The 19,857-nt window shown below is 38.5% G+C and overlaps 1 protein-coding gene and 1 pseudogene across 1 annotated transcript; one reads left to right on the top strand and one right to left on the bottom strand.

The window, feature by feature from the left end:
* LOC138399495 (cytochrome P450 4F2-like) overlaps positions 1-19,857 on the bottom strand; it is an 859,494-nt pseudogene that overhangs the window by 186,935 nt on the left and 652,702 nt on the right.
* LOC138380889 (olfactory receptor 7A10-like) lies at positions 9,844-10,767 on the top strand. The gene has a single exon (XM_069465345.1). It carries the CDS (start codon positions 9,844-9,846, stop codon positions 10,765-10,767), a length of 924 nt encoding a protein of 307 aa, XP_069321446.1.

Raw genomic sequence — 19,857 nt, 5'->3', positions numbered from 1 at the left:
TTGCTTCTATTTATGTGGTGAATTACATTTATAGATTTGTGTATGTTAAACCATCCCTGCATCTCTGGGATGAAGCCCACTTGGTCATGATGGATTATTTTTTGATAAGCACTTGGATTTGATTTGCCAGGATATTATTGAGAATTTTTGTATCTATATTCATAAGGGATATTGGTCTGTAGTTTTCTTTCTTTGTTGCATCCTTTCCTGGTTTTGCTATCAGTGTTATGTTGGTTTGGTAAAATGTAAAACATTTAAATCTTGACAACAAAAGCATAAAATTTGGTTGAGTGGAGGAGTGGCATTAAAATGTAGAGTTTTGATGTGTAATCAATGTTACCAGACTAAAATAGCATGTGGTAACTATAAGATGTTTTATGTAAATCTTATAGTAACCACAAAGAAAAAGTATATAATAGATAAGGAAAAGATAAAAAGTAAATATTCAAAGCATAACACTAGAGAAAATCACTTAATCACAAAGGAAGGCACAAGAGAGGAAGAAAGGAACAAATGATCTATAAAACAACCAGAAAACAATTAACAAAATGGCAATAGTAAGTCCTTATGTGTCAGTAATTACCCGGCTTGCACATAAATTAAAGTCTCCAATCAAAAGACAAAGCGTAGCTGAATGGATAATCAACAACAACAACAAAAACAGCCCAAGTATATGCTGTCTACAAGAGACTCGCTTCACCTGCAAGAACAAAAATGGACTAAACATGAAGAGATCACATTAAAAAAAAGATAGTGAAAATGGTAACAGAGAGCAGGAGTAGCTTTGCTTATATCAGAAAAAATAGATTCTAGGTCAAAAAGTGTAAAAAGAAACAAAGGGTTATTCTATCAAGATAAAAGAGTCAATTCATCAAGGACATATAACAATTATAAGTATAGATGCACTCAATGTTAGGACATCTAAATAAATAAAAAATATATAAGTCTGAAGGGAGAAATATGCAGCAATACAATAATTGTAAGAAACTTTAACTCCTCATTTTCAGCAAAGGCTAGATCATGTAGGTAGAAACCCGATAAGGAAACATTGGAGATAAATACAAGGGACCTAACAGACATACAGAGATATTTCTTTCAATGTCATTAGACTATACACTTTTCTCAAGCACACACCAAACATCCTCCATATAGGTCACACAGTAGATCATAAAATAAGTCTTAACAAATTTGAGAATACAGAAAATATACATCAAGTATATTTTCCAACCACATGGTATGAAACTAAGAATGAATAACAAGACATTTCAGAAAATTTCATCGGAGGGAATGGGCATATACATACATAATGGGTCAGATGCGTACTGTCTGGGGGATGGATACACTTGAAGCTCTGACTTGGGGTGGGGGTGGAAGGGCAATATATGTAACCTAAACATTTGTACCCCTATAATATGCTGAAATAAAAAAAAGATAATTCATAAATACATGGAAATTAACAAGTAAATTCCTAAGTGATCAGTGGTTCAATGAAGAAGTTAAGAGGGAAAATTAAAAGTATCTTTAGACAAAGAAAAATAAAGACACAACATACGAAAACCAACGAAAGGCAGCAAAAGCAGCTGTAAGAGGGAAGTTTGCAGAAATCAATCAATGCAAAGAAAGGGGAAAAATCACAAAATCTAAGGCTGCACTTCAAAGAATTAGAAAAATAAGAGGAAACTAAGGCCAAAGTTAGTAAAAGAAAGGAAATAATAAAGATCAGGGTAAAAAATAAATGAAACAGAGACCAGGAAAAAAATAGAAAATATCAATAAAACTAAGTTTTTTTTAAAAGATTAACAAAATCAGCAGGCTTTAGCTAATTAAGAAAAAAAGAGAAGACTCAAAAATAAAATTAAGAAATGAAAGAGTAAAGTTGAAAAATATAAAATACACATACAAAAATCAGTGGTGTTTCTATGCTAACACAAAACTATCTGAAAAAGAAATCAAGAGAACAATTCCAATTACTGTAGCTACATATTTGTAGCCACATGAATGGAACTACTAAGTAAATAAATAGTCAATAAATTTAACCAAGGAGAGGAAGGATCTCTATGATGAAAACTATTTTTTAAAAAAGATGAAAGCAGTCAAAGAAGACACAAATAAATGGAAAGCTATTCCATATTCATGGATCGGAAAGATTAATATTGCTAATTTCCCCTAATTCCTAAAGTGATCTAAGACTCAAAGGAATCCCAGTCAAAATAGCAGTGACATTCTTCACAGAAATAGAAAAACAATCTTACAATTTGTATGACACAGAAATGACCTCAAAAAACTTGAGCAAAAGAACCAAGCTGGGGGCATCACAATACCTGACTTCAAAATATGCTACAAAACTAGAGTACCTAAAACAGCGTGGTACTGGCACAAAAACATACATGGAACAGAGTAGAAAACTCAGAAATAAATTCCCCTGCTTACAACCAACTGATTTTTGGCGAAGGTGCCAAGAACACACACTGAAGAAAGGAAAATCCCTTTAATAAATGGTGCTTGGAAAACTGGGCATGTAAATGCAGAAGAATGAAACCAGACGCCTTTCACTCACCATATACAAAAATCAACTGAAAATGGGAAAACAAGTTAAATGGAAGGTGAAACTGTGAAACTACTGGAAGAAAACATAGGGGAAAGGCTTCATGACATTGGTCTAGGCAAGAATTTTTTGGATAAGACTTTAAAACATAGATAACAAAAGCAGAAATAAATAAATGGGATTGCACAAAAGTAAAAATTTTCTCCACAGCAAAAGATATAATTGACAGATCCAAGAGATAATCAACAGAAGGGGAGAAAATGTTTGCAAACTGTACATTTGGCAAGGGATTAATATCCAGAATATACAAGGAACTCAAGCCAATAGCAAAAAACCAAAATGTGATTTTAAAATAAGTAATTATACATTACATACATAGAACACAGCTTATACCCCACAAATCTATTAAAATAAATGAAAAGGGGAAAATGGGAAAACAATAAAAAATGGATAAAACACCTGAAAAGACATTTCTAACAACAATATAAGCAAATGGCCAAGAGGTACATGAAAAAATGCTCAAGATCTGTAATCATCTGAAAAATGCAAATCAAAGCCACTATGACATACCACCTCATTTCAGTCACAATGACTACTATCAAAACAGTGAAAAATAACAAATGTTAATGAGGATATGGAGAAAGGGAAACTCTCACATTGTTGGGGGAAAGTAAATTAGTACAGTCGTTATGGAAAACAGTATGAAAGTGTCTCAGAAAATTCAGAATAGAACTATAATAGCATGCATCAAATCCATCACTGGGTATATATCCAAAGGAAATGAAAACAGTCTGTTACAGAAATATCTGCACTGCCATGTTTATTGTGGCTGTATTCACAGTAGCCAACATATGAAGTCAATCTAAACTTCTTCCATAAATGGGAGAATTGATTTAAAAATATGATATGCATAAACAACAGTATTTTTCTCAAATAAAAGCAAGAGAAATTCTGTTATTTGCACCAACATGGATAAATCTGGAGGACATTATGTTGAGTGAAGTAAGCTAGGAACAGAGAGACAAATATTGCATGATCTCACTCATCTGGAATCTAAAATAGTTGATGTAATAGAATTATGGAATAGTATAGTTGTTATCAGAGGCTCAGGCAGAAGAGAGAGGAGCGATGGGAGATGTTTGGAAAAGGATATAAAATTTCACTTAGGAGGAATAAGCTCAAGAGATCTATTGTGCATCATGGTGACTATATATAATGAAAATAAATTGTATTCTTGAAAAATGCTAAGAGAATGGATACTAAGTGTCTTCACCACAAAAATGGTGTGAGGTAATGTATATATTAATTAGCTAGATCTAACCATTCCACCTGTATATATACTTCAAAACATCATGTACATGCTAAATACATATAATTTAAATGGCATATTATAAAATAAATTTTAATTAAATAAGATAATACTTCTAAGAGGCTATATTTAGGGCAACTTGTATTAAAAAAATCTAAATACAACTCTGATAATTCCTAATTGCTCATAAGTAAAGGCTTCAATGACAGCTCTTAACCTGAGTTATAAGTATGAAATTTTTAATTGCTTCAGCAAAACCTTCATCAAGCAAGCCAAGGCATTTGGTACCCATGGTTTTCCATCAAGAGAACACAATTCACTCCCTTGCTGAACAAGGGAAGAGCAATTCTCTGGAGATATCAGGGGCTGTGTTCCCATCACCTGTCAATGCTCTGGAGATCCAAGGGACCTAGTCAGGCCAGGTTCCTGAGTTTAGATTTTGGAGAAAACTGTCACTCTGGGTTGGGTTCAGTGTTAACAGGTTAGGTCTCTGGACAACAAGCAAGTCCATGGAGAAGGGGTAACAAAGACTGGATTCGCTTCCTGTTTAATCTGGTGTCTTGAGAACAGAGAATGTAGAGAAAATATCCCTCTTGGTGCAGTGCTACCTCCCAGAGGGAAATGATGTGCACAGGGTTGGACTAACAAGAGGGAAATGTGTCTAATGAGTGGAATACAAAGCTGGAAATTTCTCCCCTGCTGTTGTCCCCACTCTACACACCCCTGGGCTGGATGGGACACGCTTGTTCCTCTTGGAGTCCTACATCTGGATCAGGTACTGATGCTTGATCTTTTCCTGCTGCATTATCTTGGGACTGAGCTTCAGTTTCCATCATCAACCATCCAGGAAGGAATTCTGACTTCCACACTGAGACTTTCCTTTCATCAACCCATCAAGGTAAGCCCAAGACCCAGGAGGTCCTGTAGGAAAGGGGCAGGGAGAATGGACACTGTGACTGAGGTCACCTGAGAGCAAATCCAACTGAGTCTATAGCAGAGAGATTGCTGTACTTGTTTGTTTCCTTGATTAACTAATTGATGCATGTAGTTATTTATGATGCTGAAAACAGATGTGGACATTTAACCCAGCAGTGGAGTGTGAATATTGACAATTAAGTTATGGTAATGGACTTAAATAAAATGGAAGCCCAATTAGAAGAGCAAATGTTGGATTTAAGATGGTTCCAGTAAAAGTAGCACATGTGACCAAGGGTCTTTGCAATTAAGTGGAGAAGAGAAATAAGCTATTGGCTGTGGAGGAATATACGCTGAAATGAAAGCAATTTTTTTTTGTCATTTTTACAAAGGGGCATTATCTGCGTGTTTCCATATTGATGAGAAAGATCCAGACCAATGACTTCCTTCCATATACTACCTGACAACAGCAGTTTATGCAAGTTTCAACATATGTGAGGGGAATGTGTGAACATTTATGAATCTTGTGTAGCCAAATGCATCTATCATTCATATTCTTTTCTCCTCATTGCTTTATAAATGTAAAAGGTTCTTCTGCAGGATTTGGCTAAATAAATCACTATGTATAATATATATATTTCTCATTTATTTCTTACCTCTGTTATTGCTATTTGAGCCCTTTGGGTTTTTGTGTTAGATCTTTTTCTAGAAGTTGCATCACCTTTAGCCATCATTTGGAAATCACTGTTTATCATCTAACTAAAGTGATGTGTGGTTTTCTCTTGGGGGAGATTTTTTCCCCCAGGGTACAGTAAGCAATGCCATGTTTGGCTCTCAACCTGGGCAAGGGTTGGTAGAGAAGAGGTAACCTGAGAAATATAATGTAATGCACAGGACAGACCCATCACAATGAATAATCTGACCAAGAATTTCAGTAGTGCTGGGATTGAGAAACCTTGAGGTAATGAATATCTGCATTTTTAGTGTTTATAGTTTTGTCCAGATTGTTTTACCAAGATTTTATAACACGACACATTTCTGCCAGCAAAATTCTGCCTCTGCTACCTGTTTAAAATTTCCAACCCCTCAAGATGTGACAGCTTATTAAGATTCCTTCCCAAACCCTTTAAGATTGAAGGGTTTGAGAGAGATTTTTTGTTGTTGTCTTAAACTATTACTGGGTTTGAGTGAAGATGCACACATCTGATCACCATTTGATTTGTTTATTATTGTTTACCCAAGTTTTCTACAGTCATCTCCATTTCAAATGATTTTTGCAGATTGTTTCTTCATTGACTTTTTTTTTTTTTTTGAGACAGAGTCTCACTCTGTTGCCCGGGCTAGAGTGAGTGCCGTGGCGTCAGTCTAGCTCACAGCAACCTCAAACTCCTGGGCTTAAGCGATCCTACTGCCTCAGCCTCCCGAGTAGCTGGGACTACAGGCATGCACCACCATGCCCGGCTAATTTTTTGTATATATATATTTTAGTTGTCCATATAATTTCTTTCTATTTTTAGTAGAGACGGGGTCTCACTCTTGCTCAGGCTGGTCTCGAACTCCTGACCTCGAGCGATCCACCCGCCTCGGCCTCCCAGAGTGCTAGGATTACAGGCGTGAGCCACCACACCCGGCCTTCATTGACTTTTAAAAGGATATTTCTGGTCATAAAATTTTTAAATTTTATTAGCAATATGCATCTGTCTGTCTTCTTCTGTTTCTTGCTTTGGTTAAGATGGTTTACCTATATGTAGATTTTGCATGTAGTTTCCTACATATTCATGTAGCAAGTATTGTTTCCTTTTATACTGAGGTCTTTAAACATATTTCTTTATAGGATGTGAGACAATGGATAAAGTTCAATGCCTTCCAGGTAGATAGACATTTATGCCAGCTTTTATTCAATATTCCAGCCTTTCCCAAATAAATTGATATACAGTCTTGTCATATACTAAGTGTCCATATATACTATGACTTATTTCCTAATTCATACTATAAATAATGAATATTTGCTATGTGCCAGATCATTCTGCAACATTATATATTATTTAATTTTATGTCTAGGTCTTGCCAATTATATAATTAATCCATTTTGATATGATTACATTATTGTTAGTTTATATCTTATTTCATTTAATTTTTGTTCCATCCAATTTTATTTAATACAGTAGTTTTGAAACAATAAATTTAGCATGGCTTTATTCCCTGACATTCTTTTTATTTCATAACTTCCCATTGCTGTAATTTTTTCTGTATAATGCACATGTATTCACATACCTCTGTGATGGAACTAACTGCTGAGCATCTATGTGCACAGAGGGACATAAAACCCAGTGGAAATCAACAAGGAGAGAGTGAGGAAAAGAGGAAGGGAAAAAACCTACACAATGGGTACAATGAACACTAGTTGGGTGATGGGTACACCTATAACCAGGACTCTAGCATTACAAAAGTAATCCATGTAACCTAACACATTTGTACCACCTTAATATTTTGAATTTAAAAAAATTAAAAAAAGTAATTGAAGCAGGTGAAAGTCTGGCTCATTTGGATCTTTCACTATAATGGTGAACACAATGCAATGCAATAAATGTGTGTATGATGTAATGCCCTCAGGGATGAATCATACACAGGAGTTTATTCTGGGCAGAAGGAGAGAATGAATTATCATGGTGTGCGCGGGATTTTATAGAGTGTGGCCTAGGGATGCCTTTGCATGTGAGATGAAGACCAGAACCAGGACTAGAGCGAGACCATTGGATTTGTCAAAAAAAGAGATCAAAATATAAAGATCAAGAATAACGAAAACAACAAAAAATGTCACACAAGAAATATGAGAAAAGGGCTGCCTCATCTGCTATCAGACCATATAAAATACAAAAACCAACTGACCAGCCTGAGCAATATAGTGAGAGCCCCATCTCCTCAAAAAATTTTAAGAAATTAGTCAGATATAGTGACATGCACCTGCACTCCCAGCTACTCAGGAGGCTGAAGCAGGAGGATCCCTTGAGCCCAGGAGTTTGAGGTTGCAGTGAGCTATAATGATGCCAATGCATTCTAACCTGGGTGAAAAGGTGAGACCCTGAATAATAATAAAAAATTGGTCCAATAAACTTAAAATACACACACACATAGCCCAGCAAGTCCTCTACTGTTTCATATAAAAATGCCTAAACTTAGTGGTTCTTTGTATATTTCCTTTTTTGAATTATTTGATTATACCATTTACTCATTTTTTTCCATTGGTTTTTCTATCTGTAAGTGTCTTGACACAGAAAAAAACATTATTATGTTTGTCACTTAGTAGACTTATCCTTGTATTTTATTATTTTTGCTGAGCATCAAGGGGATACTGAGGAGTTGGGAAGTCTCCAAAACTAAGGAAGTTTATTTTCCTTACTGTCTCTCAGGGATCACCTCAGCTTATTAGATCTTTTCCCCCACTCAGGTCAAATTACTTCTTCTTTCTCTGTTCATTGGACAGGTTTTTTTATTTTTTTTAATCACAAGGCAGAAATTGGCCATACCATATTGGAGTCTTTAGGGTTACATGTGTATGGGAGATTTCCAAATTGGAATTCCTGGGTATCATTTCTGTATTTTATCCAGGAAACATAATTTGATATTGACCACTTGCCTGGTAACAATTTCTGGATATGGATATGGAGCCCAGTGTGACCAAGGTGGGAAGAACATAGGCAAAACACGGCCTCAGGAGGGCAGGGTGTGCTGCTTCTGTGTATGTGTTCTGTGTGTGTGTGTGCGCGCACACACTTGTGTGTGAATACCCTTAGGGTGAGAGCCGGTTTCAGAGAATGGTCACTTTGGGTCACTATATTCCAAAAGGTAACTCCTAAAGGCCAGAACTCAAGGCTACAGCAGGGAATATACAGGGGATGCATTTCAATCCATGGGACACATTTGCAACTAAATTAATGAAGAGCAAATGCAACAACATCTGGACAGAGGGACTCCTTGTGTCAGCATGTTTCAGCAGCGACAAGGCCACCTCCGTCCTCAACCACCTCTGACACCTTCTCTCATCACTCTCCTCTTGCTCATTCCCCTGCCACACTGGCTTCCTTGTTGGTCCTGAACATCTGAAAAAAGCACATTCCTAAGGGTCTGCCATTGGTCGTTTCTTCTGCCTCACACACACGACTTCCTTCTGCAGGGAACATGGCGCCTCCTGCCCTGCCTTCATTGTGGTCTCTGCTCAGCTGTGACCTTGTCTGCTGGTCTTCCCTGATTGCCCAGTGAAAAATACCACCCCATTCGCACTTTCCTTTTTACCTCCTTTCTTGTTCTTCCGAGGATTCATCACCATCTCACAATAGTATGTGGTATTTTTTAAATTTGCTTTTATCATTCTCTGTCACTCTATTGTAGGGACTTTTGTTTTCTAGCACCATTAACTCACTGTCTAGATAGATAATGCCTGGAACATGTCAAAATTCTCTTCAGATTCTCCAAAGGCATGAAAGATTTTCTAATTACGACTTTTGAATACATGCCCTCAGGGAAAGGCTGAGAGTGGGACAGGAGTCCCTATTCTGAGATGGTCAAGGGATCCCCTAACAGGGACAAGACTCACACACAAATTATTGAAATTAACTTCTTGTGAATGGAGGTTACCAGAGGCTGAGGCTGTTGGGGTGGGGTATTTGGGAGATGTTGGTCAAAGGATATAATATCACAGTTATAAAGAAAGAATTAAATTAAAAATTAAATTAAAAACATGTACAACATGGTGATTATAGTTGATGATGTATTTTATTGTTGAAAAATGCTAAGAAAGTGGATAATGGTTCTCACCACAAAAATGGTGACTAAGGGAATTAATGCACATGTGAATTGACTAGATTTAGCTTTTCCATAACGTATGTATACTTCTAGCCATCACATTGTACACAATAAATACATACAACTTTATTTTTCAAGTTAAAAATGAACTTTTAAACGTAGAAATTACCTTCTTTACTGTAGACCATAAATGAGAGCATTTCTGTCATGTTTGCAATGCATAACTGTCACGTTCTCTTTCTCTTTCTTTTTTGTCAGTCACATCAACCACATGGATCTAGGGAATGACACACGCATTTCAGAATTTCTTCTGCTGGGATTTTCAGAGGACCCAGAACTGCAACCCATTCTCTTTGGGCTGTTCCTGTCCATGCACCTGATCACTGTGCTTGGGAACCTGCTCATCATCCTGGCCTCAGTCTCAGACTCCCACCTGCACAGCCCCATGTACTTCTTCCTGTCCAACCTGTCGTTTGCAGACATCTGTTTTGTGTCCACCACTGTCCCACAGATGCTGAATGTGCAGACATGGAGCAAAGTCATATCCTACACAGGCTGCATCACCCAGATGGACTTTTTCTTGCTCTTTGTAGGACTGGACAACTTCCTCCTGACCGTGATGGCCTATGACCGGTTTGTGGCCATCTGTCACCCCCTGCGCTATGCAGTCATCATGAACCCCAGGCTCTGTGCATTTCTTGTTCTGGTGTCCTGGATCCTGAGTGTCCTGAATTCCTTGTTACAAAGCTTAATGGTGTTGCGGCTAACCTTCTGTACAGACTTGGAAATCCCCCACTTTTTCTGTGAACTTAATCAGATAATCCACCTTGCCTGTTCGGACACCTTTCTTAATGACGTGGTGATGTATTTGGCAGTGATGCTGCTGGGTGGGGGATGCCTTACTGGGATCCTTTACTCTTACTCTAAGATAGTTTCCTCTGTACGTGCAATCTCCTCGGCTCAGGGGAAGTGTAAAGCATTTTCCACCTGTGCATCTCACCTCTTGGTCGTCTCCTTATTTTATTGTACATGCCTAGGGGTGTACCTCAGTTCTGCTACACACAGCTCACACTCCAGCGCAACAGCCTCGGTGATGTACACGGTGGTCACTCCCATGCTGAACCCCTTCATCTACAGCCTGAGGAATAAAGACATAAAGAGGGCTCTGAAACGACTTTTCAGAAGGATGCAATGAAAGGGCCATTTTTCAAGTTGTGCCATTGATTTCAGAGCTCTAAGCCTCAGAGCCAGAAATTGCGATTCAATAACCAGATCACTGAAGTAGACTTTGCTCCTTCTATTTATTTTTCTGGAGTTTCAATTTCTTTGATCTCAACTTCTTTTTGAATTCATGCCATTCCTTCATAAAGCTTTCTGCTCTCTCATATCCAACTCTTTTGTCCTCTGTCATTTTCCTACTTTCCTGATGTTATTCACAAACTGCAGTCAGAAACAACTTGGGCGTTCCTATTTGTCTCATGTACTGGTGAGTTGTACTAGTCCTACGAAATCAACCACGCTTGGCAACTATAAGGGCATTAATACAACTTGAATGTAGATGAATAAAAGACCACGGTTTTCTACTTTGGACTCCGTCGTTCCTTTCGCTGTCACCACCTTAGCTTCTCCTCCTGATGATGTAAACTTTGCCATAGAAGTGAGTTTCATAGGTGACGATGGCATTTTATTTTCCCCAATGGGATCCTGTGCTCTTTTCATCTCAGTTTCCACAGTGTCTTCCATATTCCCTGCAAAGAGTAGGAAGTCAAATATTGCTCATCAAGTGTGTGTTCCAAGTGTGCTCTACACAGAAAGACAGGTTTGCGTGAATCAATCGACTTTAGAATGCCGTAGAGTCAGAGATGGCCTTAAAGAGGGCAGAGTAAGATTTTCAGGCACACGTTGAATGACTGTGGAAGATCTGTTGTGGTGATGTTCATCTACTCACAGAAGTTTGGAAACTTGGTGTCCATCGTGACAACATTTTTTTCATGGCAGTGAAAGATTTGGTGTCGTGGTCTATATTATTTTATTGTATCATCTTGCTGTTTCTGCTTAAAATATCCCAGTGCTACATACAGGTAGGACTCCTACCATTTCCTAACACGTCTCCCCCTTTAAAGAACTTTGTCACAAGCACTGAACTATAGGAAAATGCACAATATGTGTATTTACCTCATCTTCAGCTGCCTTATTCCTTTTACTGTAAACTGTCTTCAGTCTTCATGGTCAAAAATGACTCATGCAAGAGCTTGAATGTCTGCTTTGAACTTCAACTTTTTAGATATTCTTGAGTAGAATATAGAAATAGTAGAAGAGCTTAAAAGAATCTAAAATTCCTGATGTGACTATCTGGAGCCAGCACGAGGACAACAGGTATAATAACCCGAGCACAACAGAGCTTAGACCGTTAGGCTCTCAAGCACTTTGATCCCTGCACAGTGACCTAGGAGGAGGTTTCTCTTCAAAATCACAACTCCCTGTGTCCCAGGAGGAGAGCAACGCTAGACTCACTTCCTGACCCAAGATACTTTCTAATGTCACAGAGAGCTTAGTATGTGGGTAACTACTACACAGTCACAGTAGCTGCTGTCCATGAACAGCTGTGTATTCCGGGTAACTTCCACTAAGCTGTAAAATATTACTTATCACAAGAATGGAAAAACAAACACCACAAGTACTCACCACTAATTTGGTACTAATCGATCAACACATGTGCACATATGGAAGTAACATTGATTGGGGATCAGGCAGGCGGGAGTGGGAGGATGGGATGGGTAAATTCACACCTAGTGCAGTACGTGCTGTCTGAGGAATGGGCATGCCTGTGGCTTTGACTCAGGTGGTGCAAAGGCAACTTATGTGACCAAAGCATTTGTAACCCTATAATATTTTGAAATAAAAAAATTAATTAAAAATATTACTTAATTTCCACATAAACTCCATAAAGAAGGTGGAATTCCTAAAAGTTTCACTGGCTCCCCTGGGGAAAGCACTCAAGAGGCACATGTACAATTGTTTATGCAAAAGCTGAGCTACCAGTCCAAGGAAGGGTTCATCCTCCTGAAGTCAGACAGGAGGTGTGTGGTAGGCTTCTTGGTGGAAAAGGCCTCCACATAATTATACCTCCCTTTCACACTGGACCACATGCTGCCTTGATACTCAGAGAGTGGTCCACAGAACAGGGCGAGCAGCGTTAACATCAACAGGGAAATAGTTGCAAATGCAGAGTGCCTTGACCTGTGCTGATGGCCCCAAATAAGAATCCGCACTTGAACAAGACCCTCAGCTGAATCATATACATATTGGAGTTGAAGAAGTCCTGGACTAAAATACTCTCCCAACCTCCCAAGTATTAACAATTCTGTAAAATATTTTTTTGGGTTGTGGGCTTGCCTGTCCATTGTAGGATGTTGAACAGCATGCTTAAATTCATTAGTTGCAGTAGCACATCCCCAGCTGTGAAAATCAAAATTTCACCAGACATTGCCAAGTGGCTCCTACAGGCACAGTCATCCCCTGGGAGAACCACGGACCTATAGAACTGGAATCATTTTGGTGGTGATCCACCGAAGCTCATCCATGACTCAACTTGTAACTTTGGGCAGGTCACTTCACGCGCTGAGCCCAAATCCCAATAGTATGACCTCATAGAATGGAAATGTATTAAAATAAGACACATTAAATGTGGCATTAAATGAGACAAACCATACAAGATTCCAACTTCAGTCCATAGTTGACGAAAAGGTCTAAATATATCTCATGTAATTGCAAAATATTTCAAGTGGGAAGGACTGAAAGACAACTCCTTACTTATTTTATAAGCATAGACTTCCTAATTGCTTCGTTAAAAGTCTTGAAGCCAGGACTGTAGTACGGACCCATGGTTTTATAGCAAGTGAACACGCTCTTCTTCCCTGTAGGAGAGGGAATAGCAATTTTCTGCAGATGTCAACAGCTGTGTCCCCAAGCCAAGTCAATACTTTGAAGATCCAAGTGACCAAGTACAGACTAGTAAAGAGTATTAAGACCTAGTTCCTCAGTCTTTGACTTTGGAGGAAGTTTTCATCAAAATTTGGGTCAAGATGCTAATGAGGTTAGACCTCGAAGGGCACAGAGCTGAAAGAGAAGGAGTAATATACTGGATTCACCTGAATTCTCACCTGGTGTCTTGGGAACAGAATCAGCAGGAAAATTTTTCTTTCTTTTTAGAACAGTGACACACAGAGAAACCAGGTGCTCAGGTGTTGGAATAACAAGAGGGAAATATGCCTAATTGGCAGATATAAGGAGCGGTAAATTCAGTGTATGTCACCTGCTGTTGTCCTTAAGAATGTACAGCCTAGATATGGATGGAATATTGTTCAATCTTTTGCAGTCCTCCTTCTGGTTAGGGGACTAATGCTTCACTCCTCCCTTCTGTCTTGTCTGGGGATGAAGTTTTGGTCTCCATCCCCAACAGTCCAGGATAGAATTCAGACTTCCACATGGACACCTTCCTCTCAGAGACCCCACACAGGTGAGTCTGAGAGCCAAGTCAGTCCTGCAGCCAAAGTTCAGAAAGAATGAAAACAGAGGACGTTTACCCAGAGACCACCTGAAAGCCAAACCAGCCTAGCGCAAGTGAAGAGATTGATGCATTTCTTTTCTTGGTTGATGAATTAATTTATAATTAATTTATTTGATATGTTAAAAAGATAAATGTCAGCCGGACATGGTGGCGCACGCCTGTTATCCTAGTGGGAGGCCGAGGCAGGAGGATTGCTTGAGCTCAGGAGTTCAAGACCAGCCTGAGCAAGAGTAAGACCCCTGTTTCTACAAATAATAGAAAGAAATTTGGCTGGGCAACTAAAAATATATATAAAAAAATTAGCCGGGCGTAGTGGCACATGCCTGTAGTCTCAGCTACATAGGAGGCTGAAGCAGGAGGATCTCTGGAGCCCAAGAGCTTGAGGTTGTTGTGAGCTAGAATGATGCGACAGCACTCTACTGGGCAACAGAGCAAGACTCTGTCTCAAAAAAAAAAAAATGCCTGCCAGACTCAGCAATGCCGGGATCATTGTTGACAATTAAGTAATAAGTGTGGAAGTCCACTTGGATGAAACTGAATAAGGAATGCAAGACATAAAGTGGTTCCAATAAAATTAGAATATGTCCATGGGCTTTTGCAGTTAAAGAAACTCAGGCTCAAATGGTACATAAGCAATATATGTAAATCAAAACATTTGTACCCCCATAATATTCTGAAATAAAATTTAAAAAATCAAAATTAAAAAAAAGAAGTAGAAGGTAGACTATTAGTTGTGGGGTGTTATGGGATGAATTGAAGGGTTTTTAAAAAAAATTTAAGGTAAGTGTATTTTAGCATGCTCTGTATTCATTAGAAAGATCCAGACCAGTGGATTGCTTGCAAATATTACCTTGCAATGGTCGGTCACGTGATGTGCATTTCACAGTATCTTCTCTCATGCTGGATATTCAAATGAAAAAAATTATTTTTATGGGTCAAAATGGGAATACTAAGGAGGCCCTTACTTGCAATTATTTCATGAATAGTGTCTGCTGTTCTGTTAACCTTTTACTTTCTTTTTTGAAAATTGTGCACATTTTTAAATTTTTATTTATTTTATTTTTTATTCTTATTTCAGCATATTGTGGGGGTACAAAAGTTTAGGTTATGTATAGTGCCCTTGTCCCCTCTCCCCCTGTCAGAGCTTCAAACGTGTCCAACCCCTAGACAGTGCGCATCGCACTCATTACATATGCATACACCCATCCCCTCCCCCACCCACATATGTCCAACACCCGATCAATGTCATTCCTAAATGTGCTCTTAGGTGATGATCAGTGAAACCAATTTGATGGTGAGTACATGCAGTGCTTATTTTTCCATTCTTGGGATACTTCACTTAGTAGAATGGGTTCCAGTTCTATCCAGGAAAATACAAGAGGTGCTATATCACCATTGTTTCTTATAGGTAAGTAGTACTCCATGGTATACATATACCACATTTTATTAATCCACTCATGGATTGATGGGCACTTGGGTTGTTTCCACATCTTTGCAATTGTGAATTGTGCTAGTATAAACATTTGGGTGCAGATATCTGTGTTATAGAATGTATTTTGTTCTTTTGGGTAGATGCCCAATAATGGGATTGCTGGATCAAATGGTAGGTCTACTTGTATCTGTTTAAAGTATCTCCATATTGCTTTCCACAGAGGTTGCACTAGTTTGCAGTCCTACCAGCAGTGTAGGAGTGTTCTTGTCTCTCCGCATCCATGCCAACATTTGTTGTTATGGGACTTTTTGATAAAGGCCATTCTCACTGGAGTTAAGTGATATCTCATTGTGGTTTTGATTTGCATTTCCCTGATGATTAGAGATGTTGAGCATTTTTTTCATATGTTTCTTGGCCATTCTTCTGTCTTCTTTTGAAAAATTTCTGTTCATGTCCTTTGCCCACTTTTTGGTAGGGTTATTCTATTTTTTCTTACTGATTTTCCTGAGTTCTAAATAGATTCTTGTTATCAGTCCTTTATCGGATGTGTAGCATGTGAAAATTTTTTCCCATTCTGTAGGTTGTCTGTTTGCTTGCGTGACTGTTTCTTTGGCTGTGCAGAAGCTTTTTAATTTAGTCAGGTCCCATTTATTTATTTTTGTTGTTGCTGTGATTGCCTTAGGGGTCTTCTTCATAAATTCTTTGCCTAGGCCAATGTCTATAAGAGTCTTTCCCACACTTTCTTCTAGAATTCTAATAGTTTCACTCCTAAGGTTTAAGTCTGTTATCCACTGTGATTTGCTTTTTGTGAGAAGTGAAAGCTGTGGGTCCTGTTTCAGTCTTCTACATGTGGCTATCAAGTTTTCCCAGCACCGTTTATTGAATAAGTATTCTTTTCCCCAGAGTATGTTTTTGTCTGCTTTGTCAAAGATTAGATGGCCATATGAGGATGGTTTTATATCTGGATTCTTGATTCTGTTCCACTGGTCTGTGTCCCTGTTCTTGTGCCAATACCAAGGTGTTTTCATAACCATAGCCTTGTAGTACAGTTTGAAGTCTGGTAAATCAATACCTTCTATTTTGTTCTTATTGCTTAAAATTGCTTTTGCTAAACAGGGTCTCCTCTGGTTCCATACAAAGTGTAAAATTATTTTTTCTATATCTGTGAAAAATGATGTTGGTAATTTAATAGGGATTGCATTGAATCTGTAGATCACTTTGGGTGGTACAGACATTTTAATAATGTTCGTTCTTCTGATCCGTAAGCATGGTAATGTTTTCCACTTGTTTACATGCTCTGCGATTTCCTTCCTCAGTGTTTCATAGTTCTCCTCATAGAGGTCTTTTACCTCCTTAGTGAAATGTATTCCTAGGTACTTTATTTTCTTTGTTGCTATTATGAAGGGTATTGAGTCTTTGATTTGGTTCTCAGTTTGACTATTATTGGCATATATGAATGCCTCTGATTTGTATGTATTGATTTTGTATCGTGAGGCTCTACTGAATTCATTTATTGGTTCCAGGAGTCTCTTGGTTGAATCCTTGGGGTTTTCTAGATATAATATCATATCATCTGCAAAGAGTGAGAGTTTGATCTCTTCTGTCCCCATTGGGACACCCTTGATTCTGCTTTCTTGCCTGATTGCTCTCACAAGGACTTCCAGCACTATGTGGAATGGCAGTGGGGACAGTGGGCAACCTTGTCTGGTTCCAGTTCTAAGTGAAACCACAATTTTTTTGATGTAGAATATTTTTCCACATCATCACTAGAAATAAATCACCTTTATACATGTTTCCATCTTTTCTTTCTTCTTTCAGCTTATTATGGGGGTATAAAAGTTTAGGTTATGTGTATTGCCCATGCCCCACCCCCCCCGAGTCAGAGCTTCAAGCGTGTCCATTCCCCAGACAGTGCACATCACACTCATTATGTAGATATACACCCATCCTCTCTCCCCACACCCCACATCTGCCCGACATCCAATTGGTGTTATTCCCATATGTGCACTTAACTGGTGATCAGGGAAACCAATTTGCTGGTGAGTACATGTGGTGCTTATTTTTCCATTCTTGGGATACTTCACTTAGTAGAATGGGTTCCAACTCTTTCCAGGAGAACATAAGAGATTCTATATCACCATTATTTCTTATAGCTGAGTAGTACTACATGGTATACATATACCACATTTTATTAATTCACTCATGTATCAATGGGCATTTGATTGTTTCCATATCTTTGTGATTGTGAATTGTGCTGGTATAAACATTTGGGTGCAGATGTCTTTGTAATAGAATGTCTTTTGTTCTTTTGGGTAGATGCCCAATAATGGGATTTCTGGATCAAATGGTAGGTCTTCCTTTATCTGTTTAAGGTATCTCCATATTGCTTTCCACAGAGGTTGCACTAGTTTACAGTCCCACCAGCAGTGTATGAGTGTTCCTGTCTCTCTGCATCCACATCAACATGTATTATTTTTGGACTTTTTTTTATAAAGGCTATTCTTACTGGAGTTAAGTGACATCTCATTGTGGTTTTGATTTGCATTTCCCTGATGATTAGAGATGTCGGGCATTTTTCCATATGTGGTTATTAAAACTGCACAGTATTGGCACTAGGGCAGGGACACAGACCAGTGGAACACAACAGAAAATCCAGACATAAAACTATCCTCATATAACCATCTAATCTTTGACAAAGCAGACAAAAACATACTCTGGGGAAAAGAATCCTAATTCAATAAATGGTGCTGGGAAAACTGGATAGCCACCTGTAGAAGACTGAAACAGGACCCACAGCTTTCACCTCTCACAAAAATCAAATCACGGTGGATAACAGACTTAAACCTTAGGAGTGAAACTATTAGAATTCTGGGAAAGACTCTTATAGACATTGGCCTAGGCAAAGAATTTATGAGGAAGACCCCAAAGGCAATCACAGCAACAACAAAAATGGGGACTTGATTAATGGGACCTGATTAAATTAAAAAGCTTCTGCACATCCAAAGAAACAGTCAAGAGAGCAAAGAGACAACCTACAGAATGGGAAAAAAATTTTGCATGCTACACATCCAATAAAGGACTGATAACAAGAATCTATTTAGAACTCAGAAAAATCAGCATGTTTCCATGTTATTACAAATCTCTTGCTCCTTCTTGCTACCTTTTTGCCTTTTGTGATTAGTCGATTTTTATTTTTGAATTTAATGTTTTAATTTCATTCTTGATTGACAAATAATAAATAAATGTTTACAAAATTAAATGAGCTCTTGTAACATAATGGAATATTATTGAATATAATATTACCTAACAAAATAGAACAGAATGGTATGCTATGAAATTAAATGTATCAGAATGAAATGTTAGGGAATGGAATGTCACTTAATGGTATTTCATGGAATAAAATGTCACCATATAGAATGTTACGGAATATTACGTCAGGGAAGGGAATGCTCCATAATGGAATGGAGTGGCATGGGACAGAATGGAATGTCACAGAATGTAATGGCATTGAATGAAATGGCACAGGATGGAATTTTAGAGAATGGAATGTCACATTATGGTATGTGACACATTGTAATGTCACAGAATGGAATGTTACAAAATTAAATGTCACAGAATGGAATGTTACAGAATGTAATGAATTTGAATCGAATGGAATGGAGGGTTTATGGAATAAAATATTATAGAATGGAATGTTAGCAATTGGAATGCTACACAACAGAAAAAAATGAAATGGAATGTTACGAATTAAAATGTTACACAATATGGAGGAAGATGGCGGAGTGGTGGTGACTGCCTGGATTTATGCTCCCGGAGAGGAAGGCATGAATCCGGACCTACCACAATGGTAGAGGACCACTCCCCCACAAGAAAAGTGGTGTGAATCCACGGAGAATCAACGAGAGACACACAGAGTGAGAAAAGTCTGAGGTGAACGAGAAATAAGATTGCGAAATTCTGGAGAGTGCGGGACGGACAATAGACAGTGGAGTGCGGGTCGGCTACACCCACCCCATCATTGGGTGGGGTGGGGGCAGCCTCCTAGGAAAGCGGCTTGTTCTCCCCATGACCTCCACACCCACTTATTTAGAGACCTGCCTCAAGCCGGTGCAGAATCACCGAGGGAGACGTGGGGCTTTGCAGACCAGGAGGCTTTTTCGGGAAAACAGCTTAGACCCTGGGGGATCTCAGCTGAGACCGTGCTTAGCGAGGAGAGAAGGAACTGCGCCAAGGCGGAAAACTGCAAAGGGTCCCCGAACAATGGATTTCTTTGTATCTCCTTG

The sequence above is a fragment of the Eulemur rufifrons genome, chromosome 2 (genome assembly GCF_041146395.1).
Source record: "Eulemur rufifrons isolate Redbay chromosome 2, OSU_ERuf_1, whole genome shotgun sequence".
In the NCBI taxonomy this organism is placed as follows: Eukaryota; Metazoa; Chordata; class Mammalia; order Primates; family Lemuridae; genus Eulemur; species Eulemur rufifrons.
Note: the sequence above shows the minus strand (reverse complement) of the source record. Positions and strands in the feature narration are given on the sequence as shown.